Genomic DNA, 11,306 nt, shown 5'->3' on the forward strand with positions numbered 1-11,306 from the left:
AGTGAAAGTATTGAAAATTGGAAATACTCCAGTATAAAGTCAAATGTACTTAAGTTACTTTACACCACTGTTTGGAAGCAATATGAGGAGCTCCAAATGATGCCAGAAAAGGAACTAGAAACATTTATCTCCAGTCATGATTTATTAGTCATCACCTTTTATTCAACAAAAGTAGTTCAGTTATAGTGCAAAACAAGAGGGTTTTTTCTTTCACCATTCCTCACTTCTGCTCTAGTGGAGCGGTGTTGACATTTCTTGTAAAAGACAAATTACACGAAAATAGAAACTTGTTTACTTGTTAATGTTCACAGCCCTGGGGTTGTCATCTAATATACAAACACAATGCTTGACAAACAAACACAATTCAATATATTGCAGTTGTTCCACTACCCTAGATTATAGAGTAGTACCGCCCCAACCACTTGACAAGAACATAACTCCCCTCTCATATGTTTACCTTGTTAAAATGCACATGTAGGAGTATACTTCCCTAGGTTGTGTATATAGTCTTTTGAATGCCCTTGTAAGATTCCACCATATCCAGAACACACGCTGTGGAACCATTATGGAAGGAGAGCTAAAAAAGTAGGCCAGATTTGATATATTACATTACAGAAAGCCTCATAATGTCTTTAGTGAGGGAGGATCAGCCATTGTCTGTGCGGGTATGAGTGCACCGTGTTCATTGGACACCTCTGTTCCAGAGAGCCTTCATAATATCCTCTGTCCTTACACTGCGCGCTACTGTAGCTTAGCCCATTGAAACCGAGAACGTATCTGTGTCATTATTTAAGATTTCTTTGGGCTATTCAAAAATAGCAGATATACGAGCTTGTAGATCTGCTATTTTTCGAGAGAAAAATAAATCTTGAAATTGTGTGCAAATCGTTGAATATATATTTTTTAAAGCAAACATTTGTAACTCAAATCAGTGGTTCTCAAACCTTTTCATGTCTAGGACCACCCAAAATGATATGTATTTGGCTGTGGACCCCCCTATCTCAAAATATTTTGTTCCAGGGACCCCCAGAAGCAAAGATTTGAGTGAGTTCCCTTTAAATTAATATATATATATTCAAAGATTTACAGAAATGTTCACGATTTTTCTAAAATAGCAGATCTACAAGCGTGTAGGTCATTACACACCGGCGAATATGCGAATATACGCAAAATTCGGACTTGTTCCGAAAATACGCTTTTTCGCTTCGCTTTTTCGCTCCATGTAAGCTTGCATTGACTTTATAAGGTTTTAAAAAAAAACGTATTATTCGCATGAAAAAAATCGCCCCCGGTGTGTAAGGAGCTCATATCTGCTATTTTTGAATAGCCCAAAGAAATCTTAAAAAATGACACAGATGCTTTCCCGGTCTCAGTGGGTTAGACAAAGACACTCCGCCGCTTCTATCGCCTTGTCTATTGAGTTATCGGCCTCTGCCTCCATTCACTGTGGCGGCCCTATGGAGAAGCTTGTTGGGACTTAGGGACGCCTGGGGGATATCGGACTACCGCCGTTCTGATGGACCCATCTGATTTGAAGTGTTTGTTTGTTTGTTTTATCGTAGCAAAGTATTCCACACCAATATATAAAATGCACGTACGCCATACACCTACGGCGTGAAATCATCAAGTTTAATATGTACACAGTATAATATTCCACATCATTGTGTATGCTGGTGTTATGTTTGAATTATCTGTTTGAACTAGATTAAGACATTTTAAAGGGTTGTAATTTTAACCCATTAAGACCTCAAGCCAATTCTACAAAATTGTCTTCTAAATCCCAATTATTCTGAAAAATATGTTTCTATATCAGTGTTTCTCAAACTTTTTCATGTCAAGGACCCCAAAAATGTATATGTATTTGGCCGCCAACACCCATCCAAAAATATTTTGTTCCAGGGACCCGCCAGAAGCAAAGATTTTAGTTAAAAATGTTCGCTTTGAAAGAATATATATTCAAAGATTTGCACACATTTTTACGATTTTTCAAATATAGCAGATCTACAAGCTCATAGCGCGGCACTCGGTGCCGCGCTATGAGCTTGTATATCTGCTATTTTTGAATAGCCCAAAGTGTAAAATAATGCTTTTTTTGCTCAAATCTAAAAATGACACAGATGCGTTGTCCAGGTCTTAATGGGTTAAAGCTAAAAATCAGACATCCATTGAGTCACTTCATCCATTTATTTGTCAGTAAACTCAACTCGAGAAAAAAGAAAAGTAAATACTCTGTTAAAAACACTCTGTATAATCATTATTATGTGAACAACATTATGAACAATGGTAAGAAAGAAGGCGGGGGTTGGTGTGGGAAGGTTCCAGTGCTTACATACATTATGTACATGAGCTTAGCACTACTACGCATTTTAACCCATTCTGTCTAAGCATTTCTCAAGAGATCTTTCAACATGTAAGAATATGTGTGTGAGGATGAAGACAAACAAAAGATAACATCAGACAGACTTTATACAATAACTAGTCTCGCGTAGACAGACAACTATTCCCCCAATCTCTGAATGCTACATAGAGTCTGGAACTACACACCTACCGAAATCCGAGAGAGGAAACTGGCACTTCCGTTTACGAAAATATATTTTAAAATATCTTTACATTTTATTTTTTTATTTCCATTTCTGCTAAGCCAGGGGTCTTCAACGTTTTCAGGCCAAGGACCCCCTAGCTGAGAGAGAGATGAAGCAGGGACCCCCTACTCTATATTGTATAAAATTGTGTTTCAGATTAAAGTTTTTTATTTTATTTAGTCTGCTATTTTTTCCCTCTACACCTAATAGCCTCTTTGCCAAAAATAGCCGATCTACAAGCTGCGAGGCGTTGAGAGCTTGTAGATCTGCTATTTTCGGCTAATGTTCCCCTCAGAAAAGGAATTCTAGGGTTCAAGTGGTTAATGTAAAAAAAACTAAATCCTATCACACAAAGATTTGGTGGACCCCCTATAGTAGCTCTGAGGACCCCCTATTGAAGACCCCTGTGCTAAGCAGCAAGCTAAATATACCTAAATGATTTTGATTTATACTAGGATAAATTTGTGCGACTGTAAAGACAAAGTGGGGAGGAGGCTTCACATCCGCTTTATATTTTAATCATGATCAGAGCTTCCGAGTCCCAGACTGTACGACCGTAAACATTTGAAAATTGTGGGAGTCAACAGTCTGGCCACGCAAGACTATTCAAAAACTGACAAGAAAAAGTGTTAAATGACAGGTTGTCAATTCACTTTCAATTCAAATCAATGTGAAAATATAAATAGTCCACAGCCTAAATTAAATGAGTTGAAAGAACACTGGCCCCCTGGGGGCCTGTTATACAAACAAGAGCTGGTATTGGAAAAATAAAGTATTACAATGACTACAGATGACTATAAGGTGAATTATTCCCTTCAGTTTCCCAGAGAGGAAGGTTGAGTGCACTGTGCTGAGGGGGGGTAGGGTGGGGGGGGGGGGATTGGGGAAAGTATTACTTGGGGAAAGCAGAGGCTCCTCAGGCGTTGCTCTTATCGTCTATGTTAAACTTCTCCACAGGGCCTTTGCTCAGGGCCTTGATGTCATCCAGGAGACTGCTGGGAGTGACCACGTGGGACGACCCTGGAGACAAAGTCAAAGAGAAAATAATGCAGAGAAAACATTTAAGGAAGTAGGCAAGACAAATGACCATATGCTGAAAATGGACAGTTTTCATTTCATGTATGTTTAAAACAAGCTTGATATATGCGATCATACTGAACAAACTGATTTTGTACCTAACTTTCAATAAAAATATTAATGAAAAAAAAGAGAAAATAATGCATTATAAAAGTTTATTTACTATGCAATATTAATTCTACGCTATCATGTGTAATGTGTCATTTCGTCATCGTTCGCCGTTGCTTATTAATTATAACCAAGGGATTAATGGTTCCCATGTGTTTCACCAGTTCACACATTACTGATTATCTCCAGCAGGGGGTGTAACGCACCAGTCAAGGAGTTGGTCACGCACAATGAGGGCTTGCGTTACATTATTTAAGTGTTGGGGTGGGTGAAAGTGATGTATAAAGTTAAGTATACTTTATATACGCAGGAAAAAGAGCAGGTACATTAATATATCCATCTAGCCTCCACCATGCTACTACTCGTGCCCACCTATGATGACCTCACAGGACTTGACCGCCTGGGTGACCTGGTAGGCACAGCGCATCTCGGAATAGCACATCCCTCCCAGGATGAAGATGATGAGGCGGGCGGCCCCACGCCGGTCGTCCTGTGCGCCCTTATGCTTCTGTCTGGCACTACAGCATAGAGACAGGAGAACTTTAAGATTTCTTTGGCTATTAAAAAATGGCAGATATACAAGCTCATAGCACGGCACAGAGTGCGGCACTATGAGCTAGCAGATCTGCTACTTATTTTTAAATCGTGGAAACTTAGTGCAAATCTTTGAATATATGTTTTAAGACGAACAAGTTTAACTCCGATCTGTGCTTCTGGGTGTCCCTATAACACCATATTTTGAGATGGGGGTCCAAATATATATAATTTTAGGTGGTCCTTGAAATGGAAAAGTTTGAGAACCGCTCATATAGCAACATATGTTTTTCAGAAAGGTGTTATGATTTAGAAGACATTAGAATTCCCAGAAGCAAAGATTTGAGTTACAAATGTTCACAATTTTTCAAAAATAGCAGATCTACAAGCTCTTAGGCGTGCGGCACATGAGTTTGTATATCTGCTTGAATATTTGAATAGCCAAAGAAATCTAAAAATGACACAGATTCTTTCCCAGTCTAAATGGGTTAAGTTACATCAGCACAAAACAATCTGAACCATTTTCAATATTTCAGTGTCAAACCAGATCTGATGGCCACTGTATTTGTCTCACAGGTACAGCCACAGACACTGTAAATGTGCATCCATTGTTGCGGGTCTTTAAAAATGTAAAAGTATATAGTTTAAAAAAATGTATGACCGGCAACTTTCCTGACACTTATGAAGTGTCCTGACAGCGTAAACCATACATCCCATGTATGGCTTACGCTGTCAGGACACTTCATAAGTTTCATCTGATTTCATTATACAATCTGAGCTTCAAAGTCCTACCTGACAGCACCTGACCCGTTCCAGGCTGCTGGACATTCTGACTGGTGTGGCCATTCCTTGATGTCCAACTTGTTCTCCACAGCGTCCTGGACATGACACACAACACATCACACAGACAATGTATTCATTCGTAATATCATCTGGACATTTACCATGTATCATTCACATTCCATTGAGCTTTGTCACTACTCATTGGCCGATGAATATAATCCATAATACAAAGAAGAGAGGCTGTCCTCCTGTATTACTCATCACAGTAACACAATCTCATCACAGTAACACGCAAAATGATCCATCCATCCACAAAGGATCTTTTTATCTTCTTGAAGAAAATATGTAGAATATTACTAACAATCTCTGATTCACAGTGTCCGTAAGGTCAGTCTCCTGTGAACGGGAAACAAGGTTCTGAAGGTTGCACATAATCCACATGATTACTTTATTTTTTATCATTTGTAACTTTGTATTTTGCCATCTCTTGTTATGATACTGAGCCTCTGTGCCTCTTGGACTCAAAATATTGACAACCACTTAATTTTGAGAGACCTAAACATAATCAACTATAAATTGAACCTTTGTAGCCCAAGACATTTATGTAAATCAGTTAGTCATCATTTTTCTTAGAAGTGACTCCGCCTTTTGAGAAGTACTAGTTTTGTATTTTTTGCCCCGTTGAGTGGCTCCTAGCCGATATATATATATATATAGGTTTAAAGTGCGGCCTGTGGCCTATGGTCGCTTATTTTGGGCTTGTTTTCATAGACCTGGTTGCTTACAATAAAATCAGGGAAACTCTCCCCTGTCAGGTGATAAGAAGGTCAGTTGGCTCTCATGCATTGAAGGAGGCATGAGCTCGGCCCTGGCCTCGCTAGGTTGGCAGAGGGAAGGTAGTGCCCAGGATTACATAGACAATTCGCACTGGGTGTAAAAAATGGGGTTAAAAAATCGTGGGATAAAAAAACAACAACATATATTCAAAGATTTGCATGCATTTTCCACGATTTTTCTAAAAATAGCAGATCTACAAGCTTGCATATCTGCTATTTTTGGAATAGCCAAAGAAACCTTAAAATGGCGTTACCAGTCTTAATGGGTTAATTTGATTTATATAATGCCATAATATAGAACTAGTAAAGACCATACCCAACAATTCCCCCATGAGCAAAAGCACTTGGCGACGGCAGCAATGAAAAAACGGCAAGTAACCTCGAGCAGAACCTGGCTCTATGTAGGTGGGTCAGCCACCTGCCTCGACCGGTTGGGTGGGTTGAAGAGAGACCAAATGTCACTTTGCACCCTCTTTTTATAAATGAGTTGAGGACATTGTTGGTGCTGCTGCCATCTCACATACTTCAAAACGTGATGGGAAAGTTTTACCGGACACAGGGGGTCATCAATATGTCCGTACACGGACAAATGTGTCCGTGGCAAAGACTTGGTCTTGTCCGTGCATGGCACATTTTTGATTTTCTTTTTTTTACACACCATTATAATGTTCTTATTTTGATCATAAGACCCAATTACTGAACGTCAACTCTCCACGTTTCTTCAGAACATGTATGACACGTATTTACTATGACACTATGGCTATATTAGTCCAGCTAGTACTAGTGGTTCCCAAATGTTTTATTTGCAAGGACTCCCTTAACTCTTGAGAGTGTACAAATGGAACCAAATGGACCGTAAGGGTCCATTTGGTTCCATTTGTACACTCTCAGAGTTACAGACCTGCTATGGTCATTCAGGGCTGGCTATTTATGTGTTTCTGTGTAATATTATTGTCCACTCATTGTGTATGTCCATGGCAAAAACGGAATTTCAACAAAAATGTCCACCACAAGCCAGCGATGGACCCCTATCCGGACTTCTCACACAATTCTCTGGGCGAAGCTCCGCCGTGCGCACCAATGCTCTTTTACACATCGATTGGGGTTCATATTCACTGAGCAAATGGCTCATGTTACAAACTCAGTCAGGGAGGTTTTTCTTGTGACGTCACCGGCACGTCACGGCTGTTAGCGCTGTCCTTAAAGAGACTGTGCCCTATTAACCAGCTAGCTGCTCATTTATTGTCAGGCGCACACCAGTGCAAACAATGAAAATGTTTAGTCACACTTGCCGCTAGAGTGACACGTCGCACAACCCTTTTTTCACAGCAGCAGCATACATTTTGTTTGAATCCCTCGGTGCCAGGGTTTGATATTGTCGCTATCGGGGGCAGAAACCAGCTATCTCCATTTTCTTTTCATAAATCGGTGCTATTGAACACCCTTTACGTTTGTGTGTGGGTTTTTACAAATATTGAACTAATGAAAAGTATTAAAAAAGAGCTTTTAACTAAACCTCCCGACTCCATTGGATCCTCAAATTGTTGTTCAAACCACCTAACTCTATGTTTAGAGATAGGCTGATACCACATAGGCTGGTAATCCAGCTTGACGGCGTGTCGTGGGTTCGACTCCCCATCCCGACGACCTTTGTTGTGTGTCACCCCCGCCCCCATTTCCTGCCAGCCCACTATCCTATCAATAAAGCCTGAAGAAATATCTTACAAAAAAGAAAAGAATGATAAAGTCTCCAACATTAATGGTCAAAAACCTCCTAACTCCACTTGAGGTAAAGTGATGTTAATATAAGGATATTCCAGTATCTGACAATGTATAAAGTCACCATACCAACTTTAATGAGGCAGTATTGTGTTGTTCTAAATAGTGTTGATTTTGACAACTAATTTTGATTCAGTTTTAGTCATAGTCTTTTGAATCAAATTCCATTTCGTTTTAGTCATATTTTAGTCATCTAAAAGTTTTTAGTTTTTGTCTAGTTTTAGTCTACTAAATCTACAGTTGATTTAGTCGACTAAAACATATTTTGGCGGTGCCTTGATGGCGTCGTAATGGCTTGGTTGCACTCTGAAAATAGCCGATCTACAAGCTCACAACGCGTTGCGCTGCGACGCGTTGTGAGCTTGTAGATCTGCTATTTTCAGAGTGCAACAACCGAGAGCAACCAAGCAAAAAATTACTTGTCTTTTAGTTCTACTGGATCTCTTCTCCACTAGTCCCTCACTAACATTTTAGTCTAGTTTTTATTTGTTGATGAAATTGTCAATATATTTAGTCTAGTTTTAGTCATCGTAGATTAGTTTATATTTCGTTTTTGTGACGTTTTCGTCAGTGAAAAAAGGTAGTCGACGAACATTTTTCGTCATAGTTTTAGTCAACAAAATCAACACTGGTTCTAAAAACATGTTTTTTTCTTCCATTTGCTGAAAAGTTAATATTTTGGACTGGTTTCTGCCCCACAACAAAAGATATACAACTTTTCAAGCGGTACAGCATGAGCGGCTGATAAAAGCCATCACAGGGCCTTCATCACAGGATAGCGCATTAAAGAAAAAAGGATAATACATATATACTCTGATACCAGTTATCAGATGACCTAAATCTGATAACCCTTCTTTTTGTTGGTTTTGTTTGTTTTCTCTCAGTCTCATTCCTCGGTTTTCACATGGATGCCTTTCAGGGAGAAATGAGTATATAGCACACTGACCTATATTTGGGCTCTGAATGACAGACCCTCTTCCATCACTGCCTTCCCTATCCCATATCCTGTCACAGACCCACTTTCCTTGCGCCGGCGCCCAGGCCAGAACCTTGCTTCCTTTGCTCCTCCCAGGGCCTTTTATCTACCGTTATGTGACTCAGTTCAATGTGCTACTGAAATATTCAGTAAGTGATTTATTTAAATAATAAAAAATAAAATACAATGAACTAAGGCCACAGTTTCCTCCAAGTAATAGTAATAGTAATAGGCTTTAACTCAGCCTCAAGGACACAAACTAGTGCGAATGGAGGAAATACACAACTATCACTTTGGTGGTATAAGGTGACCTTAACATCTCAAAACAAAGATACAGTATGACCTGGATCACAGATTTGTTCAGTGGTGAAATAAGTATTCAAATGTTTCACTTAAGTAAGGTGCAGTTTACACGAGGACGGTCTCTACAGAAAACATCAAAATAAAGATGTGCCGTCCGTTTACACGGGAACAGTGTTTGCGGGGCTTGAATCCGCAACTAAGTGAAACCACCTTTCAGGGTGGAAATCTTTGACAACGCTCTGTGTCCCGTCTCCATGTAGACGGAGGAAACGGCAAAACGGGTGTCGTTGCCAGGTGTTGTGAGAGGCGACTAGGCTACATTAGCACTTTAATCCTATACTACAGCACATTGGCTATTTGAAAATAGCCGATCTACAAGCTCACAGTGAGCTTGTAGATCTGCTATTTTCAAGAAGATCTCGAAAATAAATAGTGAAATAATATTTGATCCGATAAGTGGACATGGCAATCCACAGATCAGCTGTGCACCCTACAGCGTTTTCGTCACCGTCTAAAAGCAAAATAAAAAGTGAGAACGCAACGACACTTTGACATTTTCACTAGAGAGCGTTGTCATCTAAACGTGGCCTAAAAGTATCAATACTGCACTAATGTAGAAATTCTCTGTTCACAAGTAAAAGTCCTGAATTAAAAATGTACTTGAGTAAAAGTACAAAAGTATAGGCATCAAAATATACTTAAAGTACAAAAAGTAAAAGTACTCATTGTGCTCATTGTGCAGAAGTATAAAATGTATAAAAAAACCTTTGATCTGCTATTTTCACATTGCCAAAGTATATAGTATAGATCTGAAGCGGTTTTGTAATAAAAATAAAAATCTAACTAGTAACTAGTATTTGCCTCTGAGATGTAGTGGAGTAGAAGTAAAAGTATATTGACATTTTTAAATACTCCAGTAAAGTAAAGATACCTCAAAAGTGTACTCAAGTACAGTACTTGAGTAAATGTAGTTAGTTACTTTACACCACTGGATTTGTTTGAGTTAATTTGTTTAAGTTTTGCAACGTTTTCTATTTATTTAGTCACATAATCTTTTTTAAACTACAATGTTTACTACTCCCATGTACACACGCTATACCATTTCACCTCCCATTGTGTCCTAAAGTTCAGGTTACTTAACACCCACTGACCTCCATCACATCTTTGATGACTGGCGTCCACCTGGAGAGGTTGTACGTCTCTTCCTGGGAGCGGTCCCTCCGGGTCGGCTTGCGTGAGAATAAACTTGGCTACGAGCAGAAAAGTAGAAAAGAATAACTGGCTTAGGGTCAGGGTACAAATAACCCATTTAGACCCATTTTTCATTTAATTTTTTATATATACATATAATATTTAAAGATTTGAACACATTTTCAAGATTTAAAAAAATAGCAGATCTACAAGCTCATAGCGCGGCACTCTGAGCTTGTAGATCTGCTATTTTTGAATAGCCAAAGAAATCTAAAATGACACAGATGCGTTCCAGGTCTAAATGGGTTAAATGGGATTATGTCATCAGGATGCCAAATGATAGGATTACGTTTGAAAGTTGGTTATTTTTAATCCATTAAGACCGGGAAAGCAGGAACTACTTAATATTTTGAGATGGGGGTCCCCGGCCAAATACATATCATTTTGGGGGTCCTTGACATGAAAAGAAGTTTGAGAACCACTGATTATAGCAACGTACGTTATTTTAAAAAACTGTTAGGATTTAGAAGACATTTGTAGAATCCCCCAGAAGCAAAGATTTGAGATACAAATCTGTGCTTAAAAATATAAATATATATATTCAAAGATTTGCTCACATTTTCACGATAAAATAAATAAATAGCAGATCTACAAGCTCATATCACGGCACTCAGTGCTGCGCTATGAGCTTGTAGATCTGCTATTTTTGAATAGCCAAAGAAATCAAAAAAATGACACAGATGCGTTCCCGGTCTTAAAGGGTTAATGTGTCATGCTTGGGTCATTGGAAATGATCTTTTGCAGTTTGATCATCACTTTAAAAAAAAAAAAAGGTTTAATCAACCTATATGAAGTTATGATGTTTTGATGTCAGCCATACCGATGAGATGATGGGAACACCCAGGTGTTTCCAGTTCAAGATAAACTCTCTTTCGGACTCGATCTTCACATGCTGGATGAGTTTGTTTAAGTTTTCCTCGGTAGTTCCTGTTCAAAACACAGACAGACAAAGACTGACATCTTTCTTCAGGAAGGGAAATTTGTCCAAACAAACAGATTATAAGAATAAGAAGAGGGACCAATTTTGTTAAGACGTCAGTTTCTTTATTTTGAGTGCATGTTAATTCCTACTATCGT

The 11,306-nt window shown here is 38.9% G+C and overlaps 1 protein-coding gene across 1 annotated transcript in view; it reads right to left on the minus strand.

Annotated features, from left to right (window-relative positions):
* Positions 1-2,054: 2,054 nt before the first annotated feature.
* The window catches only part of stxbp3 (syntaxin binding protein 3), a 28,556-nt gene continuing 19,304 nt past the window's right edge, over positions 2,055-11,306 (minus strand). The window contains exons 13-17 of the mRNA XM_084066136.1: positions 11,050-11,156; positions 10,130-10,228; positions 5,094-5,179; positions 4,140-4,285; positions 2,055-3,602 (exon numbers count right to left, since the gene is read on the minus strand). Of these exons, the coding sequence (XP_083922262.1) occupies positions 3,499-3,602; positions 4,140-4,285; positions 5,094-5,179; positions 10,130-10,228; positions 11,050-11,156 (542 nt within the window). The 3' untranslated portion in view covers positions 2,055-3,498. The remainder of the gene's footprint in view (positions 3,603-4,139; positions 4,286-5,093; positions 5,180-10,129; positions 10,229-11,049; positions 11,157-11,306) is intronic.

The sequence above is a fragment of the Gymnoscopelus microlampas genome (assembly GCF_963454915.1).
Source record: "Gymnoscopelus microlampas genome assembly, chromosome: 9".
NCBI classification, from domain to species: domain Eukaryota; kingdom Metazoa; phylum Chordata; class Actinopteri; order Myctophiformes; family Myctophidae; genus Gymnoscopelus; species Gymnoscopelus microlampas.